Raw genomic sequence first — 23,822 nt, forward strand, 5'->3', positions numbered from 1 at the left:
CTTTCCCTTCTTTTCTTTCTTCTCTGTTTATTGCCCTCTTCCCCTCTCTTCCCATGGCTCATCCTGCCCCCTTCCTTACTCACCCTCTTACTCCCCTTCCTTCCTTGCTTTAATAAAATTAAAAAAAATACTTTTGAACAAGATAAAAGGACATAAAGTGTAAAGTGAAGGTATATATACTGGTCACAGTTGCATGGGTATCTTTTGATTCCAAAACATGTACATGTTCTCAAACATCTTTGGAAACTTATTTTTTCCCTTAAAGGGTGTTAGTCATTTCTCTGTCAGCCCATATAGATTTAACATATGCTTTTTACCTGCTGTATACTGTTCCATTTAAGAATGGTCTATAATTTAACCCTTTTTCTTTTGACGACCCTTTGAGTTGTTACCAGCTGTTGTTGTTGTAACAGTGATTCAACCAGCAGTCTGTTGGTTACATCTATTTCTGTGTACTTATGTGAGAGTAGACTGGTTCTTGGATTCAAGTTATACACAGAGAGTGAAGGGGCCCACACTTCCTGGCTGTTACGTTGAGGGTTCCCTGTCGCTGTAGAACAAATGGTGTATGAGAGGGGACAGGCAGGCCAATGGGAGGGGAGGCCAAGGGCTGGGCAGTGGTCCTGATGTGTTCTGCTAGGCCACTCCAGTCTCAGGCTCGCCTGGCCTCGTGCAGCAATCCCAACAAGAAGCCAGGAAGGGGACCTTGGAAACCACACAGGCAGTGCCTGCTTCACCTTCCTCCAAAGCTCTAGCCTGGCGGCATTTAGCATAGTGTCTCTTTTCACCAGGGCTCACTTATCCTGGTCACCTGATCGGAAGGGTCTGTGATGACTGGGGCAAAAGTGTGTTCAAACGTCTCTCAGGGAGTCTTGCTTTTTATAATGATCTTCGTATTTCTTCCTTCTCCACCTTCAGGCACACTGTGGACTTCTTCCTGATTGTCACGCAGCTGGGGTTCTGCTGTGTCTATTTTGTTTTTCTGGCTGACAACTTTAAACAGGTAGGGCTGGGAGAGGAAGACGGATAGAGAGGGGGTGGGGGGAGAGAATGGCAAGAGATAAGTGGACTTTCTGTTCAGGATTTTTTAAAAACCATTTCTTTTTATTAAAACCAGTTTTGATCAACAAAAGAATTAAGATTCTTTACATAGAACAGCGTCTTTTGTTTTATTTCATATAACGACCTAGGGTATCAAGAAACTCAAAATGCCTTGTGCGTCTTCCTATCTTTTGGTAAGATATGATCAAACCCAGTTATGATAATTATGAAGATTTCCAAAGATAGTTCGCCAACCACAGACTTCTGTAGGGCCTTTTTCACACACTGAACCGTTAGTCAGGCTTTTGTCACTTGAAAGGCTTTTTCTGTTTCTTGTCTTCCCCTCATCCTAGGTGATAGAAGCAGCCAATGGAACCACCAACAACTGCCACAACAATGAGACGGTGATTCTGATGCCCACCATGGACTCGAGACTCTACATGCTCACCTTCCTGCCATTCCTGGTGCTGCTGGTTTTCGTTAGGAACCTTCGAGTCCTGTCCATCTTCTCCCTATTGGCCAACATCACCATGCTGGTCAGCCTGTTCATGATCTACCAGTTCATTGTTCAGGTATGAGCTCAGGCTCTCTCCTTCTACCTATTAACTAATCAAAGAAACAAACAAACAAAAAAAAGTAAGTGGAGCATCAGTAGGGATATGTTACTTATGTGTGATATGTTTACATTAGGGGTTCTCAACTGCAGCACTATTGTCATTTTGGGCCAGATAACTCTTTGTCATGGGGGGCTGTCCTGTGTCTTATGGGACATTTAGCAGCCTCCCTCGTCTCTACCTGCTAGGTGCTACTAGCAACCCCACCTCCCCAGCTGTGACAACAAAAATGTCTCCAGATATTGCCAAACATCAGGGAGGGGAGGAGTAAAGTCACTCCCCTTGATGTCTCTGATTTAAACTTTTCCCTAATTAGATAGTTACTACATGGATCATTTTGTAAGATTGGAAAATAGAGAAAAATATTAAGAGAAAAATAAAAACCAAATTATCTAACCTATATTTAAATAACATAATTCCTTACCACTCCAGTTTTATATTTATTTGTCAAAATTATAAATCCAGTAATTGTTCCTCCTCGCACAGCCCTTGTGGGCAGGGTAATACACAAGAGGACACTTGTATATAGATGGGTAGCAGATCATGCTGAGAAAAATGTGCCCTTAAACACTGTGGCTGTTTGTGGGCAATACATTGCATTTTGCCAAAACTTGAGAAAAGGAAAAGAGTGACAGCAGGGGAATAAAAGCATAACTTTTTCAAAAGTATTTAAATTTAATTCCCCTTCCCTGGCTGGTGTGGCTCAGTTGGTTGGGCATCGTCCCCTTCACCGAGAGGTTGTTGGTTCCATTCCTGGTCAGGGCACATGCTCGGGTTGTGGGCTTGATCCCCAGTAGGGGGCATGCAGGAGGCAGTTAATCGATGTTTTGCTCTAACATTGATGTTTCTCTCTTCTTTTTTCCTCTCTCTAAAAAAATCAATAAACTGTTCTTCAAAAAAATTTTAATTCCCCCAATAACTCATCAATACTCACTAAAGTGCAGACAACACAAGTGCTTGTTGAACACCACATGCTTACCCTGAGTCTCCTCCACTTAGGCACCCTTGGTGTTATTGTCTGTCTCCTTCTAGGTCCTAAGAGCGCATTGCACACTATGTAAGTATGTACAGAAATATATAAAACAAAAATATACCTTTGTTATTTTTTAAACATATTTACAAAGATTATTATATGTGGTTTTCTTCTACTTTGGTATGTTTCCCTCAATAGTGCCACAGGGAGCTTTCCATATCACCCTGATTTTACCTCATTTTTTAAAATTCTACATAGTATCTCAGAAACTAGATGTTGCCTTAGTTTATTTGACCAGTCCTCAGTCAGCGGGCTGTCCGGTCATTTATAGTTTTTAGTATTTTTTCAGTATTATGACAGTGCATTTTATTACGCCTTCCTTTTTGTGGGCATGTATAAGTACATCTCCAAGATATTTATCCAGAAGGGCAATTGCTGAAGAGTTTGCACTTTTGAAGTTTTTATATTGCCAAGTTGCTTTTTCTAAGCACTATTTACTGATTTCATATTGACTCCCTTCCATGGTATTTAAGTTTCCTATTCTGGCCAACACTGGATATATCAATTGTTTTAATTTGGACAGTTTGACAGGTGAACTTCGCCTCATTTTCAAACAGTTACCTACTGATGTGGTTTCTAGGAAAACAGTGGGCCATAAAAAGGAGGGACTTCCGGTACTGAAGAAATGACAGTGAATTTAGATTGGACTTAATGAGTATTGACTGTTTTTTCCTTGTCCTAGTAAGTCAGAAGAATGGCAGATGCTAACTCTTTTGCAGAATTACTATTTAAAGCATAAACATCTCTCCATGTCCTATTTTATTATGAGACTGGAAGAAGGGCCTGTGAATGCATGATGGATTGTTTCCAGAGCGTTCCCCCACCCCACCTCTGGCAAATTAAGTTAAAGCAGAAAAGGGTAGATAAATTCTTGATTTAACTTTGTGATTAGAGATCTCAGTCACTGCCTAGGAAACACTGCAGTGGACATTAAAGATGAGGTGAGTGACACACATACCACATTTAATTATAAACCCGCATAGGTAGTTGGACTGTGGTCAATGCCACGATCAGAGGGCTGGGATGGGAATCTGAGTTGTGATAGCATCTCAGTCCCAACTACAGTAAGTGTCTGTCTGGAGCATTGTGCATAGTGCAACCTGCACTTTGGTGAGGCAGTCCTGCTGATTGTTTGAGAGCAATTCTGCGCCTGCCTTTTGGCTCAGCCAGGCGGTGTGTTGTGATGACATAGTGTTATCTGCCCTGGGTGCAGCATGGGAGAGTGCTGTGTTGAGCGGCTTCATTTTGACGTGGCACATAGCTAAAGATGTTCCCTTTGGGGTTTTTTTGTTGTTGTTGCTGCTGCTAATTTTGTCCTGTCCTGGCATTTTGCTTTGTTTACCATGAGGATTCCACTGCTGTTTGATATTCCTGAATTTTTACATAATCCTTAGCATTTAGCATGTGTTGTGACTGGTGCTCCTGCTCCTCATGCACATGCCATCTTAGGAAGCTGACCAAGGTCTTCTTCCTGAGCACGTTTTCCTGGAACGAACGGTGGCAGCACAGTTCTGAGCAGAATGCCTTGCTGAGAAGAGACGCCCAATAAATATTTTATCACTGCATATCCTTAATTCTGAGATGCATTTTTTCCACACTTATACTGTTCCCAAACTTGGAGCACATCTTGCAATCCTTACATACATTTAACAGCACTTTCTCAAAAAACTGTTATTATTATCATTGATAGTACTGTAGAATTATGGAGATATGTTGATAGTGAACTGATTTTAATTTGTACATTTCTTTGCATAAGCTTTTTTCATTTAGTTGGTTGTGTTATAAGTCAATAGCAATTAACTATGTAGAATTTTAAATTCCTGTTGGCTGGTCTCATTCACACAGTATCCCCAGACATACATTCTGAAATTCCCTCTCTGATACGCCAACTTGATCTGATGTATGAACTTGGGCAGTAGTCATCCCCTAACCAACAGATTGCTCCTGTTTCTAGGAACTTAAGCTGCACTGTGACTCAGGAATAATTACAGGACACTCTCACTCTCTTGTCTCATTGTAGAGCAAAAATATTTATTGTCTGTCATCATTCCAGTTACTGAAATGCTTCTTGTGAAGAGATCTAACTGATTTCTTAGCAGCACCTGAGAAAAAAAGTATTTTTAAAATTCTTTGTTTTAGGGAGACCATAGTATAATTAATCACTTTGAAACCTTTTAAAGAGAAGCCTATTACATAGGTTAATACTAGATCTTTGTTTGTTCACTGATATTATTCTGTCACACTGTTAGAACATGCCCCAGATTTATCTAAATATCTCTATAGTTAAATCATTTTTAAAACATTGTAAAAGGCAGTCATAAAGTCAGTTTTTATTTTAATCTAAGCAATGTACACGCACGGTTTAAAAAGCCGAATTTTAAAAGGACGGCAGCTTCTACCCCACTGCATCCTGCTCCTTCGATGCTATTATTGAGCACTGCTGTCCAGTGGTGAACTGGTAGGTTTCTGTGTCTGCACCTCCTTGCTTATACATCCTTACATTACACCTGCAGTTGCCAGTTGCCTTGGTTTTTATTTGCCTGTTTTTTAAATGCTATTTTTGCTCTTTTCCTGCAAATGTTTCAATACTCTTGTCATGTGCCTGTTAGTATTTTCCAAGTACTCAAACTTATTCACAAGAATTTTTTTAAAAAAGAAAGAAATGTAGAAAAAAAGGAAAAAGAACACATCTAAAAATTTACCATCTTCCCTCCAGCTTTATCTGTGTGAAGTATTTATGTAGTTGTATCATAGCGAATATAGAAACTTTTAAAAAATTACTATTATTTCATGAACAGTTTTTCATGTGCTACTTAGTTATCTTAGATTTTACTTTTTAAATAGTGTGATATTTATGGCATAGTTGATCTGAGTAAACTAAATGTTCACTTGTTTGGGAACATTTAGGTTGTTTTTAGTTCAACTTTTCTATCCTTTGCTTTTTTCTTCCTACTCAGATTAAATTTCTAGGGATGGGAATACCTATGAAAAGAATGTGATTTTTTATGTAGGCTTCAACATTTGAGTGTTTTTTTTTAACATTTGAGTTTTGTAGGGTACATTGGGCTAGTCCTCCCCCTAACAAAGTGGGTTTTCTCAGCCTGAAGGGAAAAATATACACAGACTAAATGTTCCCCAATCATCTGTCAGGTGTCAGACTTTCTACCTTCAGAGAATCTAGGATTTAGGAAAGGTGTGACCTGTCTAATGTTGTGATTCAAATCTCAAAGCTCTGTTTATATAGCTTTTGCTTTGTTTTATTTTCTCTCTTTCAGGGTATCCCAGACCCCAGCCGCCTCCCCTTGGTGGCACCCTGGAAGACCTATCCTCTGTTCTTTGGCACAGCCATTTTTGCATTTGAAGGCATTGGGATGGTAAGAGCTGCACTGTGATACTCTGGTGTCCTTGGTGTCCTTGAGGTCTGCTGTAAGGAATGCTGAGGAAATGCTATTGGAAATAATCTTCTGAGACTTAATGGCCAGTTAGTGAACAGCATTTCAGGGATTCCACTGAAGTTCCTCAGCTCCAACTTTTGAAAATAAATTGTATGTAATTTGAGAATGTTTATATTCAAACCAGCTCTTTTGCACACTCATCTTCTGTATGTGCACAAAGCAACAGTACATGGCAATTAGGAATGTAGGGTCTGGAATGTAGAGTCTTCCTGCCAGAGAGTAGCTGCATGACCTGGTGCAAGGACTTCATCTATCTGACCTTCACTCTCTGCCTCTGAAAAGTCATTTTAATGATTAGTAATTATTAGGATTAAGTGAGATATATATGTAAAGTGCTTCACACAGTCCCTGACATATGATGAGCATTGAATAATTTTTTTTATTAATTATATTGATTTTATTATTAAATCAATAAACATGTGAATACTTTCTCTGCCCTGGATCATGGGTGTGCCATATTTTCTTCGTATGAATGAGTAGCCTTCACTCCTAGCTTAGCTTCCTCTCATTATTGCTGTGATTGCACCAAATTCTTCTCCTAAAGAGAGAAGTCTGCCAGTCAGTTGTACCTAATTTGATTTTGATTTTTCATAATAAAGGTACAGAATTCTCCGAAAAAAATTATTAGCTTCCCTGGCCAAGGGCTTAGGAAATGAGAAGGCACTTGTCCTTTCATAGAATTTATTTTTGTCCCCATTTGATTTCCCAATTATGTTCTGTATGCTTCTGGGAAAACCTAGGAGCAATGCAAATTTTTGTCAAAATAGAGAGGAATTGTCCCTGTAGTGTTGATGGACTGGGTGAAGGCTCTAACATTATGGGGGGAGGCTTTCTGAGTGATTGTGGAGAGGTTTTCCTGAGGTTTTAAACTTCTCCTGTGTTCCTTCTCCGTACTCAGATTGTGTCTCACCTCGATTCACAAACACCAGTGGTTCTCCTGCTGCTGGGGCAGAGGCCTGAAGGGCCCTGTATTGCAGCAGTGAGAAAGTGGCCCCAAGTACTCAGGACGGGGAAGAAGAGGTTGAGTTAATGTGGAAGGATGCATGGAGATCCTGGGTTCTCAAGGAGCATTGTACTGAGTTTATCAGTTTTCCTTAACAGTACAGCGCAAAAGTTATTCTTTGCATCATTTCATTAGCCAAGACTTGAATATGGAGTCATTCTTTAATCATGATCATCTGTTACTTCAAGATGTTTCTGTTTTTTACAATAGAGAGAACACTGCTATTTTGACTGTTAGTTTGGATTTGAGGACTGTTGAGCATATCTGGGTAAAGTGCCACTGCTCACTGTGCGCTCTCTCTGCACCGTAGGCCCAGGCCTGGCAGACATGGAGGAGAGGGTTTCCTGCCCTCTGTCTCTTTAGACTCTCCATAAGAGGAAGCTGAAGGAAAGCTTAGAAACTGACTCTTACTGTGTATGGATCAATTGTAGCTTGAGACCCTTGAGCTGGTAGGATGGGGTTGCTGAAAGCCAGTTGGAAATGCAGAGCTGTTGCTCCCCTCAGAACACCAGGCTTTGGCTTGTGGTGTCTGCTGGGGTGTGTCTGGCACAGACCTGCTCTGCCTCATGGCCACAGGCACTGGAGGCAAATCAGTGTAATGACAAGGTCAAAGATAGTTTGTATTCATTGCATTGTGTTGCTTTTCCTTGTCAGTCATGCCAGAAGCAGTTGATGGCAGATTGTGAAGATTGTCACAGTCATACCTGCTGTCTTCCCTGTTCCTAAGTGAACCAGTCTACCTCACCTTTCCTTTGCTTTAGCGAAGGTTAAAAAATGTTCTGTGCCGTGAGGGAGGTGACGGCAAGGGTCAATGGTTTGAAATAGGAGTCTAGAAACTGGGTTTTGTTATATATCTTCAAGATCCTTAATATCCAAGATCTATTAAGTCATGCTACCCCCAGCACTGCAGTTTCCTCTAACTTGGAGGTTTAACTTGTCACTGCTGGTGTCTACCCCCTTTGAGGTAAGGAAATCATTTCTGTGAAGTAGAATGGCCATTTTCCCTGACCTGTGTGTTGTATTCTTTAGACAGATTAGAAAAGCTATGATCTCAGGTGAACTACAGCTGACCTGTGCCACCACCAGCATCTGTTCCAGGTGGGCATGATACATAAGGGTCTGTTAGTTGCCAGGTGGCTGCATTCAAGGGACAAAGAGAACTCCCGGCCTACAGTGATCTCAGAGCAGGAGGCAGAGTGTTAGCCTGGACCAGGAGTCCTGGGTTCCAGTCTTGCCACCCTAACCTCTCAGGAGTTCTCTGTTGAGATTATGGGCTCTATGTCTCAAGCTCTGAGAGGAGAGCTTCTGAGGAAACAACTTGCATTTATTTGTTTGTCTAATAAAGGATGGATTTGCTTTTGGGGAATTCTAAAGATAAAGAAATTACTTTTTTCTGAAAATATTACATTTTCTTCTTGGCTATTAATATTGCTCTTTGCTGTGTTTTCTCTTCTCTCTCACTACTCTCATAGGTTCTGCCTCTTGAAAACAAAATGAAGGATCCCCGGAAATTTCCAGTCATCCTGTATGTGGGAATGGGCATTGTCACTACCCTCTACATCAGCCTGGGATGTCTGGGGTACCTGCAATTTGGAGCTGATATCCAAGGCAGCATAACTCTCAACCTGCCTAACTGCTGGTAAGTGGGTGAGGATGGAAGCCTGGGAACACTAGTATTTTTTTAAATCACTGTAATAGGTCAGAATGTAGATTCTTTCTCCTGCTTATTTCTTAAGTCAGCCTGCTTCACTTTAATTTTTTTTTGGTGTGTGTGTGTGTGTGAATCCTCACGAGATATTTTTCCATTGCTTTTAGCTAGAGTGGAGGAGGAGACCCATCGCGCACTGCCTGTGTCTTAATCTTTCTCCACATCAGGGCTCCTCCTTGCCACCTGTGTGAGCTGCCTAACATTCAGTGCAATCATGCATTGGAGAGAACACTCAGTCCAATCATATCTTGTGGAGAACTCCTCAAAGGCTTCCCCTTGCCTTCCTTAATGTGCCTCAGGGCCCTTCAGGCTCTGGGCCCACCCCTGGCCAATTCCCATTCAGTCAGGAGGACTTGGTCTAGGAGTTGCTCTTTTTGAGAAACTCTCTGATGTCTCACTGACCACAACTTCAAATCTCAGTGAGATGCCCCTTCTCTCTGCTCCCATAAGTTCCCATTAGGCTTTTTATCTTTTGCGTTGTAATGGTTCGTTTACCTGTACTGTGATCTCCTTGCACTCTAAACTGTATGAGGGCAGCAACCGTCTATTTCTCCATTTTATCCCAGCACTTGGTATGATCATCACCCAGGGAATGATATTGAACAAAAAGGAGGAATAAATGCTGCGACTGAAGCATTTTCTACATGAGGAGATGTTATCATGAAGCAGCTGGGGCATAGAGGACAGAGGTGATCTGCCATGTCCTAGCTCTGTGGCCTTGGACAAATCACAGCTTCTCGCTGCCTCACTTCCCTCTTTTGGGAATGAGGAATAGTCATTTCTTCCTGCAAGGATTTCAAATTATATGCGTGAGAAAGAGCTTTGTAATAGCATGCTGGTGTCATGGACAAGTAGGATGTTGCCCTAGCTTTATTCTTTGTTTGAATGAGTAATTCCTATGGAGACATATCCTGAATGGATTGGTTGATCAGCTGATTGATATATTTCTCCCTTGGAAATATGAGCCTAGAAGGGTCAAGTATCTAGTCCATTCCCCTTAAAGCAGTCCAAGTAGAGGGGGGAGAGGGCACATTCTGCTTAGTCCCCAGCCTCCGCTGCGCCTCTCCCGTGCAGTCACTGACTTGATATGCACATGGAGGCCACTAACCTTGGACCAAGGCTTGTTGGGGCCCTTCTATATTTCACTTTCCTTAACTCTTGGTTGCTGTATTATAGGGAAACAGACATACTGGAATGCTTCCTAAAAAGGTAGATGTCACAGGGTGTATCCTAAACAACAGTTCTGTTTTTGAAGATTAAAATTTCATTATGGAGAGCAGCTGCAAGCAAACACAGACGCTTGCTGAGTGCCCTGGGGATCAGAATAACCTTTCGAGCTGGCCCACTGATCTGCCTGTGTGTTTTTTAGAGCTCTGATTGGTGAGGCATTGTGCAAGGGCAGCTTGAGAAAATTGATAAAAATGTTTATTCAATAGTGTTGTCTGTGTTTAGCAAAGGATACCCTAGTCAGTAGGGGTCTGGGGGATAAGTTTGTTATGTGGCCAGCCAACTGGTAGACCTGAAATGGGTCACTGTTTTTAGAAACTCTATCTTTCCCTCTGATGCCTGCTTTTACATTTCCAAATGTCCTTGCCCGATCAAGAATCAGGTGGTAGCTCGGCATAACAAGATAAGTGGATCAGGAGCAGCAGAAGCAGCCCACATTATACATGTGTGTAATCTAAAGCCATAGATGAGCATCTGTCTTCTTTCCTCAGATCTTAAACCCAGCTATTCTAATCTTTCTGCCTCAATTATTTGGCCTGCAGTTTATTTGGTCTGCAGGTGGGTATCCTTATTCCAGACTTCCCTAAACTCCAGCAAGCTTTGGTGCTGCCCGAGTTTAATTATAGAGCCACCAGCTGATTTTTCCAAAGAATTTTTATCATCTCTTCTTTTTTTAAAAAAATATATTTTATTGATTTTTTTACAGAGAGGAAGGGAGAGAGATAGTCAGAAACATTGAAGAGAGAGAAACATCGATCAGCTGCCTCCTGCACATCCCCCACCGGGGATGTGCCCGCAACCCAGGTACATGCCCCTGACCGGAATCGAACCTGGGACGCTTCAGTCCGCAGGCTGACGCTCTATCCACCGAGCCAAACTGGTTTTGGCTATCATATATTCTTAGAGCAAGTAAGACCTTTTGTCAAACTCAGTCTCTCCTGGGGTATTCTGCTTCTAGCATAGAACATGTTCCAGGTATTAAGTTCAACCACAGAGAAATTTAGTACATGTTATATACAATATAATCATCATTTATAAATAGATTTCCAAAAAGGGAGGGATACCAGTATTTCTCGCTGCTCAACCCATGAGGGTCTTGTTTGACATGGAGTTTTGCTTAGGGACAGAGTGGTCTTCCATTTAATGGTCATGTGAGATCTATAAGTGCTTGTAAGGCTTTTATTCTACTCTGCATAGGCATGGGGTAGACAGAGGTATCTCCCGACGAGTTAATGGTCTTCTTGAGAAGCTGCACATGAAGCAGAGGTAGGAAGATGGCTGCAGTGGGGTGGAAAGATGGATTCTGCTCCTGCCTCTTGATCCTGCTGGTCACCATCTGTTTCTAGGGAATTCTGTATTGTATGGGGAGGATATAATAAACAGGCTTGTTACATTTATTTGTATTTTTAATTGTTTTTATGTTTGAAAGGATATCTGCCCTGGTAAAGATTCCAAATGTTCAAAGGTATACAGAAAAGGTTAAGTTTCCACTCACCTCCTTAGTCCCCAGTTCTACAACTTTCCATTTCAGAGGCAACCGTATCAGCCAGTTTCTTGTCTTTCCTTCTAGAGGTGTTTCATGTATGTAAGAGTATCACATATGTGTGTATGTGAGGGGGAATGGTTTTTCTCTTTTTAAAACGAATTGTAGCACACTGTAGACACTGTACTGCTTCATGATTTTTTCTCTTAATAGTATATCATAAAGCTAATCCCATGTGAGTTCTGCCTCACACTTTTTAACTGCTATATGGGGACACCATGATGTATTTAACCAGTTCTCCACTGATTAACATTTAAACCGTTTTCAATCTTTTGTACTTAAATAATGCTGCAATGATATATTTTGAATATAGGTTTTTGTGTATATGTGCAAATATATCTGCCAGATAAATTGCTAGATATGAAATTGCTGGGTCCAAAAAAACACATTTGTAGCTTGGATAGATACGGTCAAATCACAATGGGACCGGACCATTTTGCACTATTCCTACTAGCATGAGTGTGCGGAACGGCTTTTGAATGTATCTGGGCTCTCTCTGCAGGCTGTACCAGTCGGTGAAGCTGCTCTACTCCATTGGCATCTTCTTCACCTATGCCATCCAGTTCTTCGTCCCAGCCGAGATCATCATCCCCTTCTTCGTGTCCCGCGTGCCTGAGCATTGGGAGCTGGCGGTGGACCTGTTGGTGCGCACCATGCTGGTTTGCCTGACATGTGAGTGGGACATGGGAGAATTGCCTTGTTTGTTTTTTCCCAAGGGCACCCAGCCTCCAGAGCTTTCATGAGGGAGAGTTTACGTTGTAGTGAAATTGCCAGTGTGGGTGAACGGGAGGCTGGGCACGCTCCTGTTTCAGAGTTGAGGTGTGTCCAGATGTTAGGTGAATTAATGACATATGTATTATACAGAACATGGGAATGGGGGCTGACATTTATCAATATGGTGTGAAATGCTACAGAGGTGGTCGAAAGTCATAGTAAAGATGTATAATTACTATTCCATATAAAGTACAGTAAAAGCCTAAAAGAGAGCCATTTCACCATATTCATAATGAGTGAGTACAGGTTACTTTGATAGTCGGTACATGTTTACTTGTTTTTTTAAATGATCACTTTTGCAGTGTGACAGTCTGTCCTTAGATTTCCTTTCAGCTGAATGATACTCCAGACATTTTTGGATGTTGGTGTACATAAATGTTTCTTAGAAATTTTTCTGTCGTTTAACCAGGTGTTTGATCACTTTGTGTTTTATTCCTCTTCTCTGGACCACACATCCAGGGGTGTGAATTAAGAGATAAAATTTCATCCTTTTTGCTGTTGGTTGAAACTGATATAAATTTAAAACAAAAGTTATTTCTATTTTTTTTTTCAGATTATGTGAGTTGATACAATAGAGAACCCCAAATGAATTGATTTGTGCCATTTAACTTCAATTACTAGGAGATTTGCAATTGCTTTTCAAATTGAAATTCTTAAATCATATATTTCTCGTTAGGCTATCTTGGCTTTTTATTTTACTTTAAAAAATTTTTATTCTTTTGGAACAAGATGTTTTTCATAATACATTGAGCCTTCCCCAGAAATTTTATTATTATTCATTTTGTCTTTGGAATAAATATAGGTTTCTATATTTTTTAATTGAACCAGAATTGAATGTTTAGGGATGAACTATGTGGATGTTGTCTGGCTTTCATTCATAGTATGGAAAATCAGAAATTATTTTATTGGTTGCCTGTTAGCAAGAGAAGGGCAGGCAGGAGATTATCCACCCTCTTCAACCACCCAAGCAAAATATTGTGGACAGCCTAGTGCCTATCTCAGAATGGACTCCTCAGAGGGATAGCCTAGTCACCTCTCCAAGAATAGACCTCATCAAGGGAATAGACAAGTGCCTATCACAGAATGGACCTTGTCAGGGGAACATATTAGGGAACAAATAAATGCCTTTCACAGGATAGGGAACAGACTAATGCAGTGATGGCGAACCTATGACACGTGTGTCAGAGGTGACACACGAACTCATTTTTTTGGTTGATTTTTCTTTGTTAGATGGCACTTAAATATATAAAATAAATATCAAAAATATAAGTCTTTGTTTTACTATGGTTGCAAATATCAAAAAATTTCTATATGTGACACGGCACCAGAGTTAAGTTAGGGTGTTTCAAAATGCTGACACGCCGAGCTCAAAAGGTTCGCCATCACTGGACTAGTGCCTACCTGAGGATAGACCTCTTCAAGAGAATAGCCTAGTGATATTGCAGGATGGACCTCCTCAAGCCACCTGCAGTTCTTTATGTTCTTCAAGGATAGTGGGTAGAAGCTTATCATTCTGGATATCTGTGTGGAAAGAACTCACTGGAGTAAGGAAGTAAAGGCCTTTCCTTATGCTTTCTGATTTAATCTCGGGCAGCACTCCGGAGGATTTATATCTGGGTGCAGCTGGAGAGGAACTGGGCGGAGTGGACACCTTGATTTTTCCAGATCCATGGAGCTGATGGCAACCACGAATCTGAATTCTCCTTGTAACCTTTACTTGGTAGACCTTCAGTCTCTCTAGTCCAGCTCAGTAGAAACAGCACACTCAGCAGCTAATCCAGGGCAGCCCACAGGTCACTGCTGGCTGAGAGCTACTGCAAAGGAGGGAAGGTGATATATTTTGCTTTTTAAGGCAGTAAATTGCCTTAATGTGTGCTGATAGGATTCTTGGACTCTAGACTTTACCCATTTTCTGCCAGCAATTGCAGATGCTTTGATTCAGATATGTGTATTTTTTTCTGTGAATGGATTAACCTTAAGCATTGAGGAGACTGATTCCACATGCAGGCGTTTATTAATGGCAACTCTCAGGGCCCCAATTCTTTGATCCAAAGGGCATTGGGAGAAAGGGTGGGGATAATTCACGTGATTTGCTTTGTTTCAAAGTGGTTCCTCTAGGAAAACTAGGTCTGTCTAGGTGAAATGTGCTGTAACTGCATAGATCAGGGGTGGGCAAACTTTTTGACTTGAGAGCCAAAATGGGTTCTTAAACTGGACCGGAGGGCTGGAAGAAAAGCATGGATGGAGTGTTTGTGCGAACTAATATAAATTCAAAGTAAACATCATTACATAATAGGGTATGGTCTTTTTTTTTTTTTTTTTTTAGTTTTATTCATTTCAAACGGGCCGGATCCGGCCTGTGGGCTGTAGTTTGCCCACGGCTGGCATAGATAGTAGCTCTCTCTAACCGAAGAGCTGGGCAGTGATGCTGGTCCTGATTCCTCTCGCGGCCTCATTTCCTTCTCAAGTCTGGCTTTAGCCTTCAGTAGCATATGTCTTGCTTCCTGCCAGATTTCTTTCTGCTGCTCCCTGCAGGAGTCACCTGTCTCTGATTCACAGACCTCATGCTGTCCTTAGATGCCTTTGGTTTTTGTTTCACTTTTCCTGGCTGTCTGTGGGTTCTCACCTTTCTTCTACAGCATGATGCTCAAAGGACTCAAGTTGCTTTTGATCTTTAAGCACGTTCAGTTGTTTTTTCCCTTCTGTGATCTCTTGTGACTTAGCATTGCATTGTCATCCTATTAAGGGATGAAGCCCCTTCATCTCTGAGCACTCTGGCTTCCCTAGCCTTCCCTGGAGACTCTGAAGTAATTGTGGGATTCAGGAGAGGCCTTTCACTGTAGTACCAATTTAAATGTATTTATGTGAGTTCATTTTGTTTTTGTTTCTTTGTACTTTCAGAGGTTTTTGCATAACGTTGATTGGTATGTGATTTTAGAGCTTTGATGTAACTCATTATTTTCAGTTATACCCATACATTTTAATGGCAACTTTTTTTATTTTTATTTTTGGTGTTTTCTTGTCTTTCCCCCAATTTTTCCTCTTCTTCCTCAAGGGGACCAGGGCAATTTGGTCCAGCCTCATATTTTTTATCCAATTGAAATTAAACTTCTCATCACTCTCCTTTATCCCCCAAAGATTGCTCTACTTTTAATATATGTATATATATATATACACACATATATATGTATATATATACACATACATATATGTATATATATATTTTATTGATTTCAGAGAGATGAAGGGGGAGAGAGATAGAAACATCAATGATGTGAGAGAATCATTGATCGGTTTCCTCCTGCACACTCCCCATTGGGACTGAGCCCACAACTTGGACATGTACCCTGACCAGAATCAAACCACAACCTCCTGGTTCACACTGAATCAATGAGCAACACCTGCTGGGTGCTCTGTCTACTTTTTGATGTTAAGTTTTAAACTTCTGGGAAGGAGGGGCTGGGAAAATATCCATGCCAGGGAATGGTGCTCATTTTGCTATGACTTCAGTATTTACTTCCAGCCCATATGTTTAGAAATGCCAACTCTGCAGGTCACCTTATGTCCAGGGCTTGTATAGAAGGAGAGGCTGGAAGAGGATTGCACCATCTGGGGAGCCGAGAGGTGCAGGAAGAATACTTTTTTAGGATTCCATGAGGCACTAACCTGTCCTTCAGTGGTTGGTACTAATTGTCTGTGGCATTTGCCATGTGAAACATTTCACTTCAATTAGCTGTGAGAATTTCAGAAACCTATTGTTGAAGTATAATAACATAAAACCATATCAACTGAGAGGCCTGTTCAGTCTACAGTGCATACTTGTAAAACATTCCAGAAGCCAGACCATTTAGAGCATAAAGCTTCCAAATCCAGAGTGGCTTCTCAGCAGCTTTTGGCCTTTCACACTTCTTGGCCTTGCAGCTAAATGAAGAAGGAAGCAGCATAAGTTAGCTGTGCCTGGGCCCTAGCTCCAGGAACCCTCATTAGGTCTCAACTAAAGATATGAAGGGCATCGATCACTAAGGTTTCTCTCAAGTTTAAAATTCTGTGATTCTGCACAACTACTTTAAGCCTGATTTTAGATTTTGACCAAAATATTGCTTGAAAAAAATAAAGTTAATGTAAAGGTATTTGGAGAATGTCTATATCCGAGAATATTGAGGAAGAAATTCCCAATATCCTACTGACTAACAGAATAATTTTCTTTTGCATTTTCTGCGTGAATCCTCATGGGTGAATTTAAAAAATAGTTTCAATCATAGTATACACCTAACTTTGTTGCATTTTATTGAATATTATATCATAAATATACATATCCTTCATAAATATTTTCATGACTGCATGATATTCTATTATATTACTGGATCATATTTACTAAACTACTCCTTTAGTGTTAGACATGTAGGTTGTTTCCCTTGCTTTTGTACTTTTTAAAATTTGTATTTCAACTAAATGAAATTATATATTCTATCTAAGACTATAATTAATTTAAAGGTAGATTTAAATTAATTAATTTAAATTTCTAGATTAAGACTAACACGGGTGGGCTTTCCCACCATCAGTCGTAATAAAATGGCAGAAAGAGCTTCCAGACCCAGGAGCTGTAAGTGTCCAATTGGGATATGAGTTTAGATCATATTTCTGTAAGTGTGTGCTTATTCCTTTAAGTTCTTTCTCTTCTCTTGTGCATTAGTCAGCTCTTTCCATTGCTGGCCTAAAACCACAGACTCCAGAATCCCAATCAGTTCCTTCTCTGAACATGGCCGTTTGCCTCATGTTGCTTCAGCCGTTAAAAGATCACATTTGTAGTCTTTTTAAGCCAAAGGGAAGATGTTTTGTAATACCATTGGAGCCTCCTGACTTATCACGTGGCCTAGCTGAGTTGTCCTCAGCCTCGCTTTCTATAGCTGCTGCAGAGGGCTATGGACCTGCAGTTGGGAGTGTGCTATCTTCCTCTTTTATGGGGTGTTCTTTTGTGGGAAAGTGCAGAGAGTGGGAGAGGGTGGTTCCAGTTGGCTGTTTCCTGAGATCTCTACCTCCTTGAGTTTCTCTTTCTAGAGAGCTTTAACTCATAAGAACATTTAAAAGTTTTAGTTGCTCCCATGTATTTGCTAAGTACCTGATTCCTACCTCTGGAATTAGTGAAAACTAGTTTGCCACATTTTGCATGGTGACAAAACAGATATCCCTGCTGTTGAACCCTTGGGGCTTTTATGCTACTTTGGGTCCTCTTCTTTTTCTCTTCCCTCATATGAGTGGGAGGCTCATTCTTCTTGCCTCTCCCCCCATTATCTTTCTCCAATGCCAGGCTTTATTTAGGGTTCAGTTATGGTATCTGGTTCATCTAGGACAGGAAGAGAGTCTTTTCCAGCCCTGTGGTCCTGGCGTTAAGAGAAAAATTTTGCCTGTTTAAAAAAATCCCTGTTAAGGATATCTGTGTTAAGTATGCTTATCTTATATATCCTTTGCAGTAAAAACAAGAACAAATTTTTGGATTGCTTTTAAAAATGTCATGATGAAGTGTAACATCTCTGTCCAATCTGAGGAAAGATTCTGATCACATAAGCTTCTGTTTCTCTTTCCGCTTAATTCTTATCTCAGAGTGGATGGAGCACATCTGACTTCACTTCACACGCATATCATGAATGTCCATCTGTCCTTCAGGTTAATGTGAGCGATGGAGAGGAAATGACAGACTCGGAGCTGGGAAAGGGCCAGGCAGGTCATCTGTCTTGTCTCTTCCTGGGACTCACTGTCCCTGATAAAAGCCTCCCTTCTCTTAAGCAAGCTGGAGCAGCCATGGAAACAGGAACTGGCACCAGAGGAATAACACACTCCCTTTAATGGTACAAAACCAGGGCTAGAAGCTTGTTTTGGCACAACCGTGTGTCAAAACAAGGAGAGGCGTCCCATCCCTCATTCTGCTGTGCTGCTCTTGAGCAGCACACAGTGCTTCTCAGTTGACAGTGAGTTGAGGTACATCTCCCAGAACACATTCCCAAGTTATTGAACCTGCATTGAACAGTTCCTTAAAATTCAGAGTTGGTTGAGACTTCAGCAGTCATTCAGTATTCCTACAGTCACCTATTCATGGGTAAACTGAGTCTTAGAATGGTGAGCCGATTTACCCTGGATCACAGTATGCTGTTAAGCAGGGACTGGTAATTATATTAGGTACCATTTATGCAGCATTCATTATGTGCTTAGTCCTCTAAGATCTTTACATTTGACCATCCCTATTTAGCAGTAGGGGAAATGAGTCTTAAAGAGGTTAAATAACTGGTTTGTGGTAGACCTGAGATTGGAGCCTAGGTTCTCAGTCCAGAGCCTGAACTCTCAACCACATACCTGTATGCGCAGATGGAGACCCAGATGCCAGAGAGGGCAAGTGTCTTATTCTATGGCATACAGCAGATCAACTCTTACTGAGCATTAGGTTATCCATGATGAGAAAGCCATTTGGCCATCAGCCTAAAGACATTTTCCCTCCAAATTTAACCCTGAAGATATGAGGAGTATCACCAACTCTGTTTATTTGAAAATAGCTAAGGGCCAAAACAGACTATTGTTAAAAGCCTACATTTTTGGTAGACTTTCTGAAGGCTTCAGAATAGTGAAGGTATGGATGGATATTTGCCTCTGTGGTTGATTGCTGGAAGAAGGAAAGAGAACAGGATTGTCCCAAAGCTGTGAAACCATGGAGGGCCAGCTCTGAGACTCAGAACCCCTGCACTATTCTTGTTATCAGGCCCCAAGACCCTTTACAAAGCAGAGAGGTCAGGGCTGACTATGTGCTAGATTCTCTGCCAAACCATTGTGGTGCCTCCCTGGCAAAGCTAACTCAACATCTGACTCCCCCAGTTCTTCCCAGACAGGAGCTTTCTGCTGATCAGCCAGGTCCCCTGTTCTCCGTCCTTCTGTGGGTCTGTATGTTAGTCTGTATTTTCTTACTCTTAAGGCCTATGATGTGACTGTACCAGGACCTTGAGGTCCAGGATTTAGTTCCAGCTCTGTCACTTTATATCATGTGACTTCTCTGGGCCTCTCTTTCCATGGGAACAGTAATCATACCCATGGAGCCGAGGCAAATTCAGCTTAATGAGTAGATGCTTTGCTGTGCTGTCTGCTAGACACCACAGTAGACCAGTGATTTTCAACCTGTGTGTCATAAGAACTTTTAAAACATACAATAGCTGACTATTTAGTCAGGGTCACTGACTTCTTTTTCCTTAGATCGTCAAATAAAAAAATGACAACAGCTCTAGCCAGTGTTTCGAGCGTCTGCCCACAGACTGAAGGGTCCCATGTTCAGTTCGGGTCAAGGGCACATACCTTGGTTGTAGGCTCTATCCCCTGCATGTGGAAGGCAACCAATCGATATGTCTCTCACATTGATGTCTCCACCCCCACCCACCAACTTCCACTTTCTCTAAAAAAACACTAGAAAAAATATCTTTGGGTGAGGATTAATAGAAAAAAGTGAGGAGAGCCAACACAACAATAGCTGTCCAGTGTGAATAGATTAAAATCATACCTATTTTTTTGTCAGAGTGGCAAAAAGTATATTTTTTGGTGTACTGCAGAATTTTAGTTAGTTTATGAATACCGTAAGATGAAAAAGGTTGAAAATCATTGCACTAGACATTCGGCTGTGTTGGAAGTATTCCAGTCTGTGCTGTCCAGGACAGTAGTCACTAGGCACAGGTGGCTGGTAAGTCCTTGAAATGTGGCCAGTGTGAATGAGGAACTGAATTCATTTAAATTTAAATAGTTGGCGACTGCGTATGGGACCCCACAGCTGCAGAGTACATATGAGACAGGAGATGTGAATCCGCCTCTCCCCTGATAAATCTCAGTTCCTATGGGCCTCTCCTCTTACTGCAGGGAATGGTATTCCAGTTTAAAAGTAAGTGTTTCTCACAAAACCTGGCCAGTAAATAAAACCCAGGACTTACATCTGATGCTCAGCCAAAGAGGCAGCGATGGATTGATTGACTTAGACAGTCCATCTGAAGGGTAAAATTGGCTGCATTGACTGAGATGGTCTGACAATCTCACCTGTGTGACACCTCTCTTAGGGCAATTTGACTACATTGTTGCTTTATGAAGTTAGAACTAACCCCCCCATGGCAAAGGTACCTCTCAGTGCTCAGGGAGATAATAGATGTGCCCTCGATCGCTGTTAGTTGGAGGCCAGCAACGGGGAAGACAATCCATGAAAATACATTTGATTACTAACGAGTTAAAGATATATTTTTCATAAGCAGCAAAATATAAGCTAATGATAATATTAACTGTATTGCATGCCTGTTGTACAACAGGCCTTTTGTTAGGTGCGTGTGTAATCAACCTCCTTGGTCATCATGACATCTTTGTGACTTAGGAGCTATTAGTATTTTCATTTTTCCCACAAGAAAACTGGAGAATAGAAAGGAGCCATAACTTCCCCAATGTCACTCAGTAGAGCCAGGGTTCACACACAAGAGCCTAATTCCAGAGCCCATAATCCTCTGCAGCGGTTCTCAACCTGTGGGTCGTGACCCCTTTGGCGGTCAAACGACCCTTTCACAGAGGTCGCCTAAGACCATCCTGCATATCAGATATTTACATTACGATTCATAACAGTAGCAAGATTACAGTTATGAAGTAGCAACGAAAATAATTTTATGGTTGGGTCACAACATGAGGAATTGTATTTAAAGGGCCAGAAGGTTGAGAACCACTGCATAACCTTGTGAAACATTGGCCTTCCCCTCCAATGGAAAGCTGAGTTAGACGGGAATAGTGGGGTCCCTGGGCACTGGGTCAGGGTGGTCAGTGAAGCCTCCTCCCCTTGGTTTTAAACAGCACTGTCTGACCAGCTTAGCAGTGGTCCAGTCATTGGTATGGTAGTGAACCTGATGGCATTTCCTAATGCAGCCCCCATTCATCCTCGTCAGTTCCACCTTCCTCACATACACGTGGGCCTAAGTTTCAGGTGTGGGAGCCCATTACTAGCTTGTGCTGGCGCAGAGACGTGGTCATTGTGTATGCAGTCAGCCTGCACGCAGAACTACAGTGGAACCTCGGTTCTCAAGCTTAATTCGTTGTGGAAGGCTGTTTGAAAAGTTATTTGTTTGAAAACGGAATTATTTTTTCCCCATTAGAAATAATATAAATTAAATTAATCTGTTCCAGACTCACAAATGATTTCCTGTTTTAACCTTTCTTATATACAGTATATGTCTAATAAACACTTCTTTTCTTAAATGTATCAAACAACCCCCTTCTAGCCTTAAACAAATCTCTTTCAGCACTCATTTCAGGGGTGTCTTTCAGGAGGTCAGTATGCAACATCTTTGCTTTTTCACGTATCATTCCCTCCAAAATGCTATCACCAGCTAACTGCTTTACTTCTATTCAAATCAACAATTTTTCTACCTCTTTAGTTGCCTGTGATTGTTGTTTTGTGAGCACTTTCACACCCTTAGCAACATGCTTTTAGCAACCCCACCAGTGCCTTTGCATAGCCATCTGGGTGCATCCCCTGCACCTACCATCCCTGTGTGCCTGAGAGACGCTTTATGTCATGTTTAGGTATCAGCGTGAAAGGGCAGAGAGGGAGAGGAGGAGGGGGGAGGAGGTGGGGTAGAGAGAGAGAGAGAGAGAGAGAGAGATATCAATGTGAGAGAGACTTCGATTGGCTGCCTTCCCCATTACCCCAACTGGAGCCCTTGACTGGAATTAAACCCATGATCCTTCTGTTATGGGCCAACACTCTGACCACTGACCAAAACTGGCCAGGGCTGGAGACACTTTTTTCATGAACAATTTGGTCAAGAACCAAATAGTTTGATATCGGAGATGTTTGAGAACTGAGGCTTGACTGTACTTCTACTTTCCATGTATGGACATGCTCTGTGAAATGGGGTTTATCATAGTATCATTCCAGAAGAAGGAGGGTTTTTCCCTATTTTGTTTCTTGTCAGTCAAGTAGAGATGTTTGTGTTGAGGTATCCTCAGTGGTAAGCGAGGGAGCAGTCGCTCAGATATGGTCCACTTCCCTTTTGCTCTACACTGCCTCTCCCTTGGTAGGACCAGATTGCCCTGGAATATCATTTGATGGAAGTGATGCACGGTGATAGGAAAGCTGAAAGCCGGGTGACTAGAGCCAGGAGATATGGGTTCCAGTCCCAGTTTTGCTGATCTTGCATTGAGACCCAGGTTACTCCACCTCTCTGGGCATTTATTTCTCATCTGTGGATTAAGAGATTGGGCTGGATAATGTTTAAGTTTCTCTAAGTTCTCCATTTTATGAGAAGGACACTGGCTAAAAATAGCAGAATAGTGAGGTCTTTTCCAGCTCTGGGCAGTCTTGAATATCCCTGTCCTCTCTCCCACAGGCATCTTGGCCATCCTCATCCCCCGCCTGGACCTGGTCATCTCCCTAGTGGGCTCCGTGAGCAGCAGTGCCCTGGCCCTCATCATCCCACCCCTCCTGGAGATCACCACCTACTACTCAGAGGGCCTGAGCCCCCTCGCCATCGCCAAGGACGCCCTGATCAGCATCCTGGGCTTCGTGGGCTTTGTGGTGGGGACGTATGAGGCTCTCTATGAGCTGATCCAGCCAAGCCCTGCTCCCAGTTTTTTCAACTCCACCAGTGCCTTTGCATAGCCTTCTGGGTGCATTTCCTGCACCTGCCCACCCCACCTCTGTGTGTTCCCTAGCACCTGGCTCTAGGGCCTCAGGGAGGGTCCAGGCTCTGGGGAAAATCAAGGTTGCTGTTCAGAAACCCTGCTACCTGGCACCTAGGTGCTCTGGGCCAGACCTGAGGGCAAGGTGGAGAGTGGGTAGCAGATATGCAGTAGGTACCTTTAGTGGCAGTGCCATCATTGTTCATTTGTACTTACTTTAACCCAGAACTTTACAACTGTTTTTCCTCATCATGCCTCCTCCCTTACTTGCACTCTCCTCTGACCCACCTCCCCCAAATTATTCTTGTTGCACAGCTCACTTTATTTAAAAATTTTAGTGTCTCCTTTCCTGGTCCAGGCCTAGATGAAGTAAGTAAGAACTCCCCTCTTTAAAAAGCTGGGCCTATCTCTTTCTCATCTCTCTCCCCAATATTTTACCTCAATATTCACCTACCTATTCAAGTCTCCATCAGGTGTCTGGATGTCCCTAGTAGTTTAAAACCAGCCCCCAAAGCTGGAGTTTTTAATTTTTACTCTCTCTGGCTTGCTATGAGTGGCAACACCTCCTCTCTAATTCCTTGTGTGGGTCACAATACTATGTTCTTAGCTGCTTTAGCTCCTGAAAAATATCAAGTGCTGCCTCAATGGAAGATATTTATATTTTATTTAAAATTAGCTTTTTTTTCTTAGACTCTATATCGGGGGTTATTGTGACTCGTTCCTTCCTCAGTACACTGGTACTGAGCTTCT

General features: G+C 41.9%; 1 protein-coding gene across 1 annotated transcript in view; it reads left to right on the forward strand.

Annotated features, from left to right (window-relative positions):
• The window catches only part of LOC102772498 (proton-coupled amino acid transporter 1), a 32,520-nt gene extending 8,704 nt beyond the window's left edge, over window positions 1-23,816 (forward strand). Inside the window, exons 5-10 of the mRNA XM_006766273.2 lie at window positions 919-1,003; window positions 1,395-1,613; window positions 5,964-6,062; window positions 8,619-8,785; window positions 12,127-12,296; window positions 22,781-23,816. Of these exons, the coding sequence (XP_006766336.1) occupies window positions 919-1,003; window positions 1,395-1,613; window positions 5,964-6,062; window positions 8,619-8,785; window positions 12,127-12,296; window positions 22,781-23,052 (1,012 nt within the window). The 3' untranslated portion in view covers window positions 23,053-23,816. The remainder of the gene's footprint in view (window positions 1-918; window positions 1,004-1,394; window positions 1,614-5,963; window positions 6,063-8,618; window positions 8,786-12,126; window positions 12,297-22,780) is intronic.
• Window positions 23,817-23,822: the final 6 nt, after the last annotated feature.

This window comes from Myotis davidii, unplaced genomic scaffold (assembly GCF_000327345.1).
Source record: "Myotis davidii unplaced genomic scaffold, ASM32734v1 scaffold18, whole genome shotgun sequence".
Lineage (NCBI taxonomy): Eukaryota > Metazoa > Chordata > Mammalia > Chiroptera > Vespertilionidae > Myotis > Myotis davidii.